The sequence below is a fragment of the Rhinichthys klamathensis genome, unplaced genomic scaffold, assembly GCF_029890125.1.
Source record: "Rhinichthys klamathensis goyatoka isolate OS25496 unplaced genomic scaffold, OSU_Roscu_1.1 h1tg001016l_1, whole genome shotgun sequence".
Classification (NCBI taxonomy): Eukaryota; Metazoa; Chordata; class Actinopteri; order Cypriniformes; family Leuciscidae; genus Rhinichthys; species Rhinichthys klamathensis.
In genome coordinates this window covers 14,646-32,744 of record NW_026607306.1, presented here as the reverse complement: position 1 = coordinate 32,744, position 18,099 = coordinate 14,646, and the positions used below count along the sequence as shown (strand labels likewise).

Here is an 18,099-nt window from a genome sequence, read left to right as displayed (position 1 = left end):
AACATTACCACATGTATACATTTATCCACATATACACATTCACACTCATACAGCATTTGACAATATCAGTACCTATAAACAGTCACAACTTAACTGATGTAATACTATTAATTGTAATCTGTTTTAGAGTCTTCTTAAAATTACATATGTTGGATATATGTTGGATGGGATTGATGCCAGGTTGGGGACATAGTAAAATTGCCGTGTTCAGTCCCAGAACGCGCGCTGTGTGAACAAAAGCCGTAATCAATGCCGTGTCGTAATGATGGCGCTTAAGTCGGGATCGTTCGCCAGCGTGAAACGGTTATGCGCTAGTTTATGATCGAATCAGAGAAAAAAAATGCACAAGCGTGGTTTCTCGAGAGAGAAATCGCAGCTTATAAGCAAACTATAGACGCCGATGAGACATGTCTTTGTGGGTTGTGTGTGAACGCACTCTCTGATTCCGGAAAATCACTGGCAGTGTGAATGAACCAAAGTCAAACGAACCCGGGTCAAATCCCGGGTCACTTTATCCGTGTATTTTCTGGAATCTCTGTGTGAAAGGAAACTCAAACACTGAGTCAACTCAGCAACAGGAGCCGCTTGTACCAAAGAAACACGCGAAAAACAGAGAGACTGACAAACGCCCAGCAACAAGTGCCTCCACTGTCCACTCCACAAAGCAGGTTTCGATAACACAAGCATTTGCAAATGCTACACAATATGAAAAGGATTAGTTTTTTTAGTTTTATACAAGTTATATTTTACTTTTAAGATGGCAATATTTAAAATAGTTTATTTTGTTTACAAAAATAACTATTTTCTACATTTTTAGGAAACTTTCTTTTTACATTAAAACTTAATGACTTTTTTATAAGACGTTTTTATTTCAAGCATTGTATGCTTTGTTTGATTCAAATGTTTGAAATATTTAATAAATAAGCATTAAAAGCTATCTGTGTGTTTCCTTATTTTAGAATCACAAAGATAAGATTATGCACTCTTTCATTAGAAAAAATAACCATGAACATATTTACAGTATAAGCCTGGCCAGTGACAAATGAGAAAGAATTTTTTTTTAAATGATCGTAATCTAGGTAACTTGTTCGATTAATCGCGATTATGATTTTAGCCAAAATCGTCCAGCCCTAGTATATAGGTGGAGTATATAGGGGTATATAGGTGAAGGAGTATATAGGTGGAGTATATAGGAGTATATAGGTGGAGTATATAGGAGTACATAGGTGAAGGAGTATATAGGTAGAGTATATAGGGGTATATAGGTGAAGGAGTATATAGGTGGAGTATATAGGAGTATATAGGTGAAGGGGTATATAGGTGGAGTATATAGGAGTATATAGGTGAAGGAGTATATAGGTGAAGGAGTGTATAGGTGGAGTATATAGGGGTATATAGGTGAAGGAGTATATAGGAGTATATAGGTGGAGTATATAGGGGTATATAGGTGAAGGAGTATATAGGTGGAGTATATAGGTGGAGTATATAGGTGAATGAGTATATAGGTGGAGTATATAGGGGTATATAGGTGAAGGAGTATATAGGTGGAGTATATAGGTGAATGAGTATATAGGTGGAGTATATAGGGGTATATAGGTGAAGGAGTATACAGGTGGAGTATATAGGGGTATATAGGTGAAGGAGTATATAGGTGGAGTATATAGGGGTATATAGGTGGAGTATATAGGTGAAGGAGTATATAGGTGAAGGAATAAATAAGAGTATAAGAGTATATATTACTAATACCAAATCCTACTATTACTAATATAATGCAATCCTAACAACCTGCGCACTTTCCCTGTGTCCTCTACATTACTCTCTCTCATAGCCAGAACGATGTAAACAGAGCAGACTTTATTACATCTATCACTACTCACTCGTGTCTCTGGAGAAACTGCTCTCCTCTTCTTCACTTACCATCTCTGTGTGACAGCAGCAATTACTGTCACCAGCCCTGTTTAAATACGCTTTGTAGTTGTTTATCGTCCTCCAGTTCAGCTGGTAACTCACTCACACACACACACACACACACACACACACACGCACACACACACACATTCACACACACACACACACACACACACACACACACACACACGCACACACACACACACACACACACACACACACACACACACATACAGTCTAATTCACACTCACAAATTCATAAATTCACAAATTTACACACACACACACACACTCAAATTCACACTCACAAATTCAAACACACACACACACACACACAGTCTAATTCACACTCACAAATTCACAAATTTACACACACACACACACACTCAAATTCACACTCATAAATTCACACACACACACACACACACACACACACACACAGTCTAATTCACACACTCACAAATTCACACATTTACACACACACACAGTCAAATTCACACTCACAAATTCACACACACACACACACACACACACACACACACACACACACACACACACACACAGTCTAATTCACACTCACAAATTCACAAATTTACACACACACACACACACACACACAGACACACTCAAATTCACACTCACAAATTCACACACACACACACACACACACTCAAATTCACACACACACACACACACACACACACTCAAATTCACACTCGCAAATTCACACACACACACACACACACACACACACACACACACACACACAATTACACACATTCACATAAACACACACACACACACACGTACATGTAAATAAAGCAACAGAAAGTCAGTCAGAAGCTTCTGGAAACAGGTAATTATGCTGAATGCTCTTACACACACACACACACACACACACACACATCAGAAACAGGTTATTATGCTGAATGCTGTTGTGTGATTACATGTTTCCGGCCCGCAGCACACACACGTCTGACAGTTAGACCATCCAAACCCCCTGTGACCTCTGACCCCGTCACACACGATCACACACACACACACACACACACACACACACACACACACACACACACACGTGTGTGGAACTGATGCACAGACACACACACACACACCCTATCGCTGGAACATCCGCAGAACATCTGCTGCTGAACCCCTGAACATCATCGCACAGCTCTAATCATGATTAATACCGGGAATCAGCCAGTGTTACACACACTCTTTCTGCACGTTTGGATTTAGCCTTTAAAATAATGGTGTAATTGTCTGATTGATCGGCTGTGTTGCGCTGCAGCTGCGGCGGCTGACGAGTGATCCATCAGCAACAGGGAAAACAATATTTAGCCTCCCTTCCTCTCCTCTTATCTCATTTACTGGGAAAGACGAGAGTCTCAGCCTCCGCTGATCAAATTACGCGTGTTGTCAAATGAATAGCGGACGAGGAAGCGTTTGTTGTGGCGAGGAAGCGCTCCCTCGGCGCATGCAGATTTAATGAGCGTTTAGAAGAGGCTTCCAGGGAGCGGGTGGCAAATCACCTGCTCATCACAGCGGGTCACTGCACGTCATTCAAGGAAAGGTGAGAATGAAATGACCTTGACAACAGTTAACAGCTCATTACAAACAAGAGCATTAAGGCAGTCTGACTTCCCTGAGCGTATGAAGTGAAACTAAAGTTCAACGCTTTATATTGAACTTAAACGTGAACTCAGTGTTTTTGTCAAAGTGTTCGTCCGGAGCGATGATCAAACACAGATGGAGAAGATCGAGTCATGGGTTCAACATTTCATTCAGGAACATTGAGTTTTGATTTATATCCTGTTTAATATTGAGGATAGTATATTTTACATGTGCGTCAGCAATGCTTCTATCGCTCGTTTCTGCTTCTTCTTCGCCTGTGTTTTGATCAGGAGATTCTGAACTCATCATAAGTAATAGCGCCCCCTACTGTACAACAGTGAAAACACGGATAGCTGGAAAATTCTGTCAATGGCGGGGAAAGAGTTCAAACATAATGATGTGAATGAATGAAAGTGTGCTGTCTTTAAGTTCCTATAAGTTCAGTTTTTAAAAAATATACTTTAAATATTTGAAGTAAGAGCACATTCAACGTGCACTACTTTTCTCACAGAGGAACACATACTGTCAGTCTATACACCGTTTAGGAATATATTTCTGTATCATAAAGCCTTTATAGCAAAAACTTTTCAGTTGTTTGTGAATTTCACAGTTAAATAAATGTTCGCTGGCTGTCGAGCTCAACTTCCAGAATGAAACAATGGAAACTCTCTTTGTGTCTTTCATTCGATCAATCTCACTTCTTCAGTCATTTTATCTTGCCCCAGTTCCCTCATATGGCATTTGTTTATAAAGCCAAAGACAATATATATGATCGACTTTTTCCAGGAAAGGGGAATAACAATACGCACACAGAACGAGAGTGTTTTGCGTGATCCAGAACACAGCCTGCCCTGAACAGATGGTCCATCACTAACAGCCCGGACTCCATTCCATGTCAATTAATCGTAATAAGAGAAATGCCTAAACACTCGCCGCCTCAGAGGCAAAGCGGCCTTTTCCCATCATGGCTTCATGGCAGGGTTATGAATGACTGAACACACGGCCTTGAATGCTCAGAAACACCGACATAAACTCTGAAAGTGGCGAACGGCGGAGAGACACGGACACACACACACACACACACACAGATCCGCTGACCCGCGGACACAGATTTGTGAGCCTGACACACACAGGGAAAGCTGTGAAGTCACAGTGCGGAGAACGGCTCTTTAAAGGACGTCTGCTGAAGGCTGTCGCTCTGGAAGCGTGTCCTGACAGAACATCGTTGACATGTAGACGATCTGTCGCCATCTGTGTTCTCTGAGCGCACGCCTATAGTTCACAGCAAACAACATCTCTGCTATTATTACCGACCGCCGGCCTCCATATGAGCTGGAAGTCTACAGATGTATCCTTGATATCAGGATGTAGTGTATCTGCACAATAACATTTTATGCTGGAATTCCAGGCCAAAACATGCTATGTAAATTACATACAATATGCATCAAATGGTTATTTATATGCAGTATGTAAATATACAAGTCTGTAACTAGTTGAATACAACTTCACAGTCACCACAGAAACTCTGGTCTCATAATTATCACCACATTTCCCAGTCCTACATATGACTTGAGAGGTCATTCATGTCTATGTATTTATGATAATTCTGATAGCACATGAAGGGCAACATAATCCCTCACACCTGAGCTGTTTCCTCACCTAGACTGACATCTATACTGTATGTGTGGAGCTTTTGATAAGGTCTTGATAAGGTCTTTTGTCTGCTTTGGAAGAACTGGCCTTCTGTTGATCTGAAACTGATGCACGTTTGGTTTCTGGAAGCTTCGCATGTTTAATGCAAACACAGTGTGACGACCCTTTAGGACTCACTCACTCGTGAAGAATCTGCCTCGTGTCAGATGTGTTCAGAGATTTCCTCATGCCATGAGCTGTAGTTGTGGTGTGAGTGACTCACATGAAGTTGACGCAGCCTGTGCCGGGTGGAGGAGCGATCCAGATGAAGCTCAGGCTGGTGGAGGGAAGATGACTGACGTGAGACGCCACCACACTGCACACGAACTGAGTCCCGAACTGTCTGTCTGACATCACGCCTGGAAACACACACACAACAATATCTGTGACGTCAGCTCATCCTTAGTGAGATAAAACCTCAATGTTATCAATACAATATAATATGGATGTCATGCTTGAATGTTCAAAAACACATTATTCTCCTCATATTCTCCATTGTTGCGGCTCCTCTCTTCCCAGTCTGTCAGTAACGCTCTGTTTACTTCCTGTCTCTATGAAGCCCCTCCTCCTGAAAAGCACACTGTGCTCTGATTGGTCGGCTGGAGCAGTGTGTTGTGATTGGCCGAGCGCTTCGAGTGTGTTTGGGAAAGTCCCAGCCCTTTCCATAACCGCCAGTTTAACACACAACTAACTAACTCAACCAGGCCCCGCCCCTTTATTCTGCGTATGAATTATTATAATGAGGAATATTGTGACGTGTTCGTTCCCGGGAGAAACTCAAGACTACAATGGAGGCGTTTCAGGAGTTCAGGAACACTGACACTGATATAGAGGAGAACTGGAGCTTTGCAGAGGAGACTGCCTTTAGTATCTTTGACAGAAAAGGCAGATTTCGAGATCGGCCTCTAATTGACTAATTCTGTAGAATCAAGTTCCGGTTTTATTAATAAGAGGTTTAATTTTTATTTATAAATACCTAGGGTTTTATTTTCTTCTAAGAGTGTTGAAAAATAAGCAGATCTGGCAGTTTTTAAGGCCTCTCTGTAAGCACTAATGCTGTCTTTCCACGAAATGCGAAAAACCTCTAGTTTAGTTTTCTTCCAGTTGTGCTCTCTTAAGGGCCTGAGTGTGTGTGTGTGTGTGTGTGTGTGTGTGTGTGTGTGTGTGTGTGTGTGTGTGTGTTTGTGTGTGTGTGTGTGTGTGTGTGCTCGTTGTACCACGGCGTTGGACTATTTTCTTTATCTTCTTTAAGCGCAAAGGAGCAACTGTGTCTAAAGTACTGGAAAAGAGAGAGTCAATAGTTTGTTGCAACACCGAGTTCATCTTAAGCTATCTGGGATGCTGAGGAGATAAAACTGATCAGTAATATTATTTATAAAGCAATCTTTAGTGGCAGGAGTGATAGGTCTACCATATTTGGAACACGGAGTCGTTGGCTAAATGAAGTTTACACTAGACTAGATAATGATCTGAGATGTCATCGCTCTGCTGCAGAATTTTAACGGCATCAACATTGATTCCATGTGATAATATTAGATCTAGAGTATGATTACGACAATGAGTAGGTCCTGACACGTGTTGTCTAACTCTAATAGAGTTCAGAATATCTTTAAATGCCAATCCCAATGGATCTTTTTCATTATCTACATGTATATTAAAATCACCAACAATTAGGACTTTATCTGCAGCCAATACTAACTCTGACTCTTTGATGAAGTCTGTATGGTGTTCTGGTGGCCTGTATACAGTAGCCAGCGCAAATGTCCAGCGGGATTTATCACTTACACTAGAGAGTGTTACATTAAGCACCAACACTTCAAAATGATTATATTTGAAACTAGACTTCTCAGTAATACTGAAGATATTACTATAAGCTACAGCAACACCTCCTGCCTTTCAGACGAGGCTCGGTTTTATAACAGTAATCTTCTGAAAATGTTCGTGGCTTTTTATGTGCCAGAATGTCATGATGCTGTTGATGTTTCTGTAGTTCTTTCAAACCCAAAACACATTATAGATAAAATATCGTTGACACGCAAGTGTCCCTGTCTTGCTGAAAAACTAGAAAGAAAAACTTTTTAAATTGTATTTCTAAAATTCTAAAAGTTTGTGTTTCTCTTCTTCTGTGAGGATGGGTAGAGGACGATCTCCACAGGCGTTACTCACTCGAGGAGAAAAGTGGTTGTTTCCATTTCATTTATGATGTTCAGAGGAACTCTCTCAGGCCTGGAATAATGACACCAGTCACAGGCATACACAATGTGTGCGTTTCCTTTCACATGCAGATAGAAAACTAGAGCGCCGTCGACCGTGATTAATGGCAGTCGGACGAGCCGCGATCTCCCACGACCACCCGCACTCACTCTCTTTCACACACACTCTCTCACACACACTCTCTCACACACACTCTCTCACACACACTCTCTCACACACACACACACACACACACACACACACACACACACACACACACACACACACAAACACACACACACACACACACACACACAAACACACACACACACACACACACACACACACACACAAACACACACACACACACACACACACAACGTTCCACCCGCACTCACTCTCTTTCACACACACTCGCTCACACAAACACACACACACACACACACACACACACACACACACACACACAACACTCCACACACACAATGCTCCACACACACAACGCTCCACACACACAACGCTCCACACACACAACGCTCCACACACACAATGCTCCACACACGCAACGTTACACACACACAATGCTCCACACACACAATGCTCCACACACACAATGCTCCACACGCTCACATACACACGCAAGGTTACACACACACAACGCTCCACACACACACACACACACAACACTCCACACACACAATGCTCCACACACACAACGCTCCACACACACAATGCTCCACACACACAACGCTCCACACACACAATGCTCCACACACACAACGCTCCACACACACAACGCTCCACACACACAACGCTCCTCACACACAACGCTCCTCACACACAACGCTTCACACACACAATGCTCCACACACACAATGCTCCACACGCTCACATACACACGCAAGGTTACACACACACAACGCTCCACACACACACACACACACAACACTCCACACACACAATGCTCCACACACACAACGCTCCACACACACAATGCTCCACACACACAACGCTCCACACACACAATGCTCCACACACACAACGCTCCACACACACAACGCTCCACACACACAACGCTCCACACACACAACGCTCCACACACACAATGCTCCACACACACAACGCTCCACACACACAACGCTCCACACACACAACGCTCCTCACACACAACGCTTCACACACACAACGCTCCACACACACAATGCTCCACACACACAACGCTCCACACACACAATGCTCCACACACACAACGCTCCACACACACAACGCTCCACACACACAACGCTCCTCACACACAACGCTCCTCACACACAACGCTCCACACACACAACGCTCTACACACACAACGCTCCACACACACAATGCTCCACACACACAACGCTCCACACACACAACGCTCCACACACACAACGCTCCACACACACAACGCTCCACACACACAACGCTCCACACACACAACGCTCCTCACACACAACGCTCCACACACACAACGCTCCACACACACAACGCTCCACACACACAATGCTCCACACACACAACGCTCCACACACACAATGCTCCACACACACAACGCTCCACACACACAACGCTCCACACACACAACGCTCCTCACACACAGCGCTCCGCACACACAACGCTCTACACACACAACGCTCTACACACACAACGCTCCACACACACAATGCTCCACACACACAACGCTCCACACACACAACGCTCCACATGCACAAATACACACACACAACGCTACACACACACAACGCTCCACACACACACACACACACAACATTCCACACGCTTAAGTAAACACACAGTGCTCCACACACTCACATACACAAGCAACGTTACACACACATGTAACAAGGTTATTTTAGTTGTTATTTTCACTCAAAATCCTCCTGTTTAATTTAAATGTAATCTTGTTTCTTTTATATAATTGTATGGACTATTTTGTTTTCTGAGTCGAGATGTATATGATTTGTTGCACATTTGTTGAAGTGCATTGTTGCTTTAAGAGTACATACTTGTTCTGGCGCGCTCCGCTCGGCTTGCTCACTCAGTTCACTTCATGCTGAGCCGAGAGGAGGTTATCTCGTGGCTCGACGAGCCATCAAATGGTAATATTGCTGATATTTGATATGTTTTGCATCTAATCTGTTTCTGGGGTTGTTAAACATTCGTTGCAATGTGGGATTATACAAATGTATATTTGTGACTATTGAAGATAGTTTTGTCGTGGCTCATTTACTCCATTTGCCAACAGGTGCTAAGCTATTAGCTGAAGAGAGCCACGAAATATAAATGTTTACAACATTTCTCATTTGTGCAGGTATGTTATGTTGTGTACAACTTTTGTGATTATTTTTTGACATGTTTGTGTTTTGTTAGCTTAATACTAAGCAAGTTAACTAAATGTGTTTTGAAATATAAAACGGTTCACTCAGTTCACTTCATGCTGAGCCGAGAGGAGGTTATCTCGTGGCTCGACGAGCCATCAAATGGTGCTAAGCTATTAGCTGAAGAGAGCCACGAAATATAAATGTTTACAACATTTCTCATTTGTGCAGAAAATAAAGACCGTGCTATACAGCAAGAGGGTTGAAGCTTCTTTATTGAATTCGTCAACACAACACAACACAACGCAGAGTGGAGTCCCATCACGTGGGGCTCGTTACAATGGTGCCGTGACCTTTAAGGATCCATCCAAAGACCGACGCCTGTTCGTTCGCCGGTGGAGGCTGCAGTGACTGGTTTTAGGTATTTTTTTTTCCAAGGACTGAAGAACTATATTATATTGAAGCGGAGTGGACTTTTTTTTTTCTCTCTCTCTCAAGGAATCACTGCATCAATTCAAATTAAGACTTTCAACCAATTAATTGCTTATTGCTTATTGTCTTTAGCTTATGCTGTTCAGAGAAATATTTTTGTTCGTTTATTTCTCTGTTGAAGTTAATTGATTAACACATTAGAAAAAACATGGCTGAGGGTGTCAGTAAATTTGAGGTGGACGACAAAGTGTCATTTGACCAAAGTAGCCGACTTGGTAGGGGGAGGGGTCTTTTCAGAATTCCTTCTGAATCTGAACCAAGAACACCAGGGCCTACTAGCAGTGTATTTGGTACACCAGTTCTGACTTCCACAAGATATGTAGATCGTGCCATGGCAAATCCAGTTGATCGAAATCCAGATTTGGGTTCTCTCATTAATGAAATAGCTGAAAAAGTGGGTCAGTCCATTACTGCTCAGTTACGATCTGATAGAAGTACGCATGGCAGTAATTCTGAAAAACCAACTGAGATGTCACTGTCTAATGTCAAACTAGTGATGCAATCAGATGTAAAAGAGCCGCCTATATTTAGGGGTGATGGCTCGGACAAACTGACTGTAGAAGAATGGGAAAATCTGATGTCTCTGTACCTGAGGAAACGTGCCATTCCGATCCATGAACAGTCACAAGAAATCTTGGATAGGCTTATGGGGAAAGCAGGTGATGTAGTGAGAATTAAATTGCGCAATCACACATCCGTTGATCACAGCAAGAGCACACAATTGATTTTTGACATTTTAAAACAGCACTTCAGTACAATCGCCTACTCTAGCATGCCCCTGGCCGATTTTTACAATACTTTGCCGATGCCCTCCGAAAATGTTATGGAGTATTGGATCAGGTTAAACAAGACAATGGATGTTGCGAAGGAATGTTTAGAGAGACAAGGTCGGTGTATTTGTGATCCTAGCCATGAGATCAGTATGATGTTTATTAAGCATTGCCCAGATCAGTCTCTTTCCAATGTTTTCAAATTTAAATCAGCAGAAAAATGGTCGGCCTGTGAGATACAAGAGAGGCTTGATGAACATATGCAGGAACGAAAAGCTCAAACTTTTGCAAAGTCGCACAGTTTGTATAAAACAGAGCGCAGGGTTTGCACTCAGGGCACAAATGTTGAGACGTCTGCATTTAACCCCGACTGGTCAGTTCCACCTTCTCCCCTAGCACAGTCTGGCAGTGACACTGCCTGTATGAAAAGCCTAGTGAGTCTGTTAGACCGTCTTGTCACTCAGCAGACCCAATTTCAAGCCAGCCCTCATCAAGCTGCAAAGTTTCAGTCTTACCGCAAACCATGTAGAGTTTGTAAATCCTTGGATCACTCCACAGTGTCTCACTGCAGACAGGAAGACCGATGTCTGAGTTGCTTAACTCCGGGGCATTGGAAAAAGGACTGCCCTCAGCGAGCCAATCATCGCCAACACCAGTTGAGCAGTGATACTAGTAGACCATCTCAGCATTTAAACTAGACAACCCATGTCAGGGAAGGGGTGATGTGGGTATAGACGTTAATGCCCTTCATGAAGAATGTGATCCTGCTCAGCTATACGAAGAGAATTGTAATAGTGCTCCTAATGGAACCAAGATAATTGTTCAATCCAGTCAAACAGTTGAAGCTTTCAGTAGCCTTTTCTATGTTCCTGTGCGTGTCAATAGCCATGTTCAACTTAACGGAATGCTTGATTCCGGTTCTATGGCATGTACAATCAGTAAAAATGCTGAAGAGAAAATCAGATCAGCTGGTGTCTTGCCTGTGATGAAACATTCTGAAGAAAACATTGTCTTGGTTGGTTGTGGCGGTCAGCATACACAGCCTGAGGGTTTCTATGATTTAGAGATCCAGTTCTTTGGCATCCAATGTGTTGTCCCCTGTTTGGTCGTGTCTGGCCAACGTGATGATCTTATATTGGGCTCTAATATCATCAAACACTTGATTCATGAGCTGAAGAGCAGCAGCGATTATTGGGACATTGCTTGTAGACCTGATCATCAGCTTACCGGAGACATTCAGCAGTTCTTGTCAATGTTCACAGGTGTTGATCGCTGGAAAGGGGAAACTTTCCCTGATAAAATAGGCACAGTAAAACTCACTCAAGCAGTAGTGCTCTTGCCAGAGCATGAACATTTGGTATGGGGCCGTCTACCAACTAACGCACCCATGTCACCTGGCAGCACAGTGATTGTTGAGCCGACCAATTCCAAAGCTTTGCCCCGTAATATTCTAGTCGGCCGCCTTGTCACACCACTCTGGGGCGATAGGTGGGTGCCTATGACAGTTATAAATCCAACAGATAAAGTGGTTACGTTGAAAAGAAACCCCAAACTAGCTGACGTGTTTCCTTGCATTGCATCTGAGGATTTCGAGATTTTCTCAGGTCTACATATTGCTCCAGTGAAAACAGAGTCAGATGTCTCATGTACTTCCTGTCCCATGAATCAGAAGGATGACAGTTTGTTAGAACTTGGGCTTTGTGATATTAACATTGACTGGAGTCAGATCAGTGACTCTTGTAAGTCTGAGCTAACCCGGTTACTAGCAGATTATCAAGACATCTTCTCTAAACAACCATTGGACTGCGGTGAAGTCAAAGAATATGTACACCGTATACGGTTAACTGATGATCGACCCTTTCTCTTGCCTTATAGGCGAGTGCCTCCTGCTCACTATGAGAAGTTAAGACAAGTTCTCACTGACATGGAAGAAAGAGGTATCATCAGGAAGTCTTCGAGTGAGTATGCATCACCATTGGTGATGGTGTGGAAGAAGGATGGTGGGTTGCGTATTTGCACAGACTTCAGGTGGCTAAATGCCAGAACCGTGAAGGACGCACATCCCCTGCCACACCAGGCTGATTGCCTTGCTGCGCTTGGAGGAAATTGCTTCTTTAGCACAATGGACCTCACATCAGGGTTTTATAATATACCGATGAATGAGGAAGACAAGAAGTATACGGCTTTCACCACACCGCTGGGCCTTCATGAATATAACCGTATGCCACAAGGGCTTTGTAATAGCCCCGCTTCCTTCATGAGGATGATGCTTGGAATCTTCGGGGATATGAATTTCTCAAAGCTTTTGTGCTATCTTGATGACCTTCTTGTCTTTGCACCATCTGAAAGTGAGGCTCTTTCCAGGTTGCGCACAGTGTTTCAGAGACTAAGGGAGAACAATCTGAAATTGTCCCCTAAAAAATGTCATCTTCTTCAAAGACGAGTCAAATTTCTAGGCCACATCATTGACAATAAAGGAGTGTCTGTTGATCCAGCCAAAGTGGAGGTAATCTCAAGGATGACAGCTCAAGACTTGATGGAAAATGATGGCTGTACACCCTCTGTCAAAAGACTTAAATCCTTTCTTGGCATGGTATTCTACTATCAGCATTTTATCCCCAGTTGTTCTTCCATTGCAAAGCCTCTGTTTGCACTTACTGCAGGACAGAAACGGCGAGGGAAGTTGACAAAAGATAAAAAATACCAGGGCACTTACCGTAAACTTACCACAGCTGATTGGACAGCAGAGTGCGAGGCTTCTTTTAACAACTTGAAGATCAGTTTGCTGGAGTGTGCCGTGCTTGCTCATCCTGATTTCAAGGAGCCCTTCATTCTTTCAGTTGATGCTTCATTGGATGGTTTGGGGGCTGTGTTGTCTCAAGTGCCCAAAGGAGAGTTTAGGGCCAGACCAGTTGCTTTTGCGAGCAAGACTCTCAGTGTGTCACAGCGCAGATACCCAGCTCACAGACTGGAGTTTATGGCCTTAAAGTGGAGTATATGTGAAAAGTTTAGCCACTGGCTGAAGGGACATAAATTCACAGTCTGGACTGATAATAATCCCCTGATTTACATTTTGACTAAGCCCAAGCTTGACGCTTATGAGCTTAGATGGGTTTCAAAACTGGCGTCATACACTTTTGACCTGAGACACATTCCTGGTAAAGCAAACGTGGTAGCAGATGCTCTGAGCCGCGACCCTTTTGCCAATTCTATCGGGCAAAGGCTACTGGTTGAACCATACCCTTTCCTGGTAGAAGCCGCCAAAAATGTAAAGGAGGATTCTGTTCAAGACGTCTTCAAGCTCAGCTGCCAGGTTCAATCCTACAAGTCTGCGGAGTTCTCTTCACCCAGAGCTGAATATGAAGCGGATGACATCAGAGCTCTTTGTCAATTTCATGGACATTGGATGGACGCAGCTGAAACCAGAGCACTTCAGTTAGTCCAACATGGGCAGTGGACAGAAGGTTTCCCGGACACATTCCCTGTGTTTTGTAAGCAAGAGCTTCAGCAAAGTCAGCAAAACGATCCTGCCATCTCTTATGTGCTGCCCTTTGTTGTCCGCAGAAAACGTCCATCAAGGCGTGACAGACATGGTGCTAGTACACAAGTGCTAAGGATGATTAAACAGTGGGATAAGCTGGAAGTTCGAGACAATGTGTTATATAGAGTAACAAAAGATCCTGCGACAAAACAGAGAAGATTCCAATATGTGTTACCGGGTTGTTTGAGAGATCGAGCTCTCACTGGCATCCATGATCTTGCCGGACATCAGGGACAGGACCGGACTCTCTCCCTCGCGAGACAGCGTTTTTACTGGCCTGACATGGAGAAGAACATCAGAGATTATGTCAGATCTTGTGAGAGATGTGTCTTTGCAAAGTCACCAGAGCCTTCTGCCCGGGCTCCTCTGGAGAGCATCAAGAGCTCGGCGCCAATGGAGCTAGTATGCATAGATTTCTGGTCGGCTGAAGACTCCAAGCAGCGGTCAGTGGATGTACTAGTAGTTACCGACCATTTCACTAAGCTTGCTCATGCGTTCCCCTGTGCCAATCAAACCGCAAAGCAGGTGGCGAGAAAGCTTTGGGACAATGTGTTCTGTGTCTACGGGTTCCCTGAAAGAATACACTCTGACCAGGGAACCAATTTTGAGAGTAATCTCATAGCTGAGCTCCTTCATCTGGCTGGTGTTGCTAAATCTCACACCACGGCTTACCATCCAATGGGGAATGGTGGTACGGAACGATTTAACCGAACGTTAGGGAACATGCTCCGCTCTCTTCCTCTGAAGGCAAAATTGCAATGGCCGCAGCACATCCAAACTCTGACGTTTGCATACAATGCCACCATTCATGAGACTACTGGTTATGCGCCTTTCTTCTTAATGTTTGGCCGTATACCCAGACTACCAGTAGATGTCATGTTTAGACAGGTCCTTGATAACCCAGAGGTTGCCGATTATGACTCCTATGCCAAATCCCTGTTGTCTTGTCTGGAGAGTGCCATGTTGATTGCCCAGAAGCATTCATCTGTTGAACAGCAGCACCAAGCTCAACAATACAACAAGCGGGTCAAGGGCACTTACCTGTCTGTGGGAGATCGGGTATTAGTGGCTAACAAGTCTGAAAGGGGAAAAAGGAAATTGGCTGACAAATGGGAGAATGGACTATACACTGTTGTCAATGTGAATCCAGACATTCATGTCTATAAAATAAGAGATGGAGAAGGCCGGACAAGAGTTGTGCATCGGAATTTATTGTTGCAAGTGAATTTCTTGCCAATCTCCAGCGGAGGTGAAGGATTGAGACCCAGTGAAATGGACCAGCCATTGATTGGTGCAGATTCTGATATGAATGATCCTGGAGTTGAACAGACCGCAATGATTGACACATCAAGCCAGTCAAACACACAGGATTCTTCAGGCTTTATATGCGATATATCAGTTGTTTCACCTGCAGGCGATCCGATCCAGGCTGACATGAGTGATTCAAATTTGATAGACACAGTGCCTGCAAACAACGCACTGCATTCAGATGCAATGTCTACGGACCCCGAACGTTCACATTCGGAAAAAGTCGCACCACACTTACCTTATGCTGAAGCATTGCCTCCTGTTGATGCACATCGTCATACGGAGATTGTTGAACCTGTTAGAACCAGAGTAGGGAGAATAGTTAAATCTGTTAATAGACTAATTGAATCCATGGTGCAGACACCAATCTTGAGAGGTTAAGACATTTTAATTGAGTGTTCACTTTTGGAGATATGATGTACCGACAATGTTTGTGAAAGATGCCCAGGTTAATAGGCCAAGTGCTGTGTGGCGTATTAGGCGTCACATTAACCCACGGGGAATACGAGACTTGATCAACCTCTTATTTTCCTGAACCTTGAAATTGAGGTAACTTCTATGTTGGTTGCATGAATTAGATTTATGCTTCACTTGTGCCAGCCAAGTGAGTTTAATCGAAAGGGTATTTATGGTACATTGAAGGATTTTGGTGAAATTAAGGAGGGGTAAATGTAACAAGGTTATTTTAGTTGTTATTTTCACTCAAAATCCTCCTGTTTAATTTAAATGTAATCTTGTTTCTTTTATATAATTGTATGGACTATTTTGTTTTCTGAGTCGAGATGTATATGATTTGTTGCACATTTGTTGAAGTGCATTGTTGCTTTAAGAGTACATACTTGTTCTGGCGCGCTCCGCTCGGCTTGCTCACTCAGTTCACTTCATGCTGAGCCGAGAGGAGGTTATCTCGTGGCTCGACGAGCCATCAAATGGTAATATTGCTGATATTTGATATGTTTTGCATCTAATCTGTTTCTGGGGTTGTTAAACATACGTTGCAATGTGGGATTATACAAATGTATATTTGTGACTATTGAAGATAGTTTTGTCGTGGCTCATTTACTCCATTTGCCAACAGGTGCTAAGCTATTAGCTGAAGAGAGCCACGAAATATAAATGTTTACAACATTTCTCATTTGTGCAGGTATGTTATGTTGTGTACAACTTTTGTGATTATTTTTTGACATGTTTGTGTTTTGTTAGCTTTATACTAAGCAAGTTAACTAAATGTGTTTTGAAATATAAAACGGTTCACTCAGTTCACTTCATGCTGAGCCGAGAGGAGGTTATCTCGTGGCTCGACGAGCCATCAAATGGTGCTAAGCTATTAGCTGAAGAGAGCCACGAAATATAAATGTTTACAACATTTCTCATTTGTGCAGAAAATAAAGACCGTGCTATACAGCAAGAGGGTTGAAGCTTCTTTATTGAATTCGTCAACACAACACAACGCAGAGTGGAGTCCCATCACGTGGGGCTCGTTACACACACAATGCTTCACACACACAATGCTCCACACACACAACGCTCCACACACACACACACACACACACACAACATTCCACACGCTAAAGTAAACACACAGTGCTCCACACGCTCACATACACACGCAACGTTACACACACACAACAGTCCACACACACAATGCTCCACACACACAACGCTCCACACACACAATGCTTCACACACACAATGCTCCACACACACAACGCTCCACACACACACACACACACAACACTCCACACACACAATGCTCCACACACACAATGCTCCACACACACAATGCTCCACACACGCAACGTTACACACACACAATGCTTCACACACACAATGCTCGACACGCTCACATACACACGCAACGTTACTCACACACAACAGTCCACACACACAATGCTCCACACACACACACACACACACACACAACACTCCACACACACAATGCTCCACACACACAATGCTCCACACACACAACGCTCCACACACACAACGCTCCACACACACACAACAGTCCACACACACAATGCTCCACACACACAACGCTCCACACACACAATGCTCCACACACACAACGGTCCACACACACAACGCTCCACACACACAATGCTCCACACACACAACGCTCCACACACACAACGCTCCACACACACAACGCTCCTCACACACAACGCTCCACACACACAACGCTCCACACACACACACACACACACACAACATTCCACACGCTAAAGTAAACACACAGTGC

At 43.5% G+C, this 18,099-nt stretch overlaps 1 protein-coding gene across 1 annotated transcript in view; it reads right to left on the bottom strand.

Moving 5' to 3' along the window:
- LOC130079362 (reelin-like) overlaps window positions 1-18,099 on the bottom strand; it is a 50,875-nt gene that overhangs the window by 19,965 nt on the left and 12,811 nt on the right. The window contains exon 2 of the mRNA XM_056244603.1: window positions 5,441-5,576. Within this exon, the coding sequence (XP_056100578.1) occupies window positions 5,441-5,571 (131 nt within the window). The 5' untranslated portion in view covers window positions 5,572-5,576. The remainder of the gene's footprint in view (window positions 1-5,440; window positions 5,577-18,099) is intronic.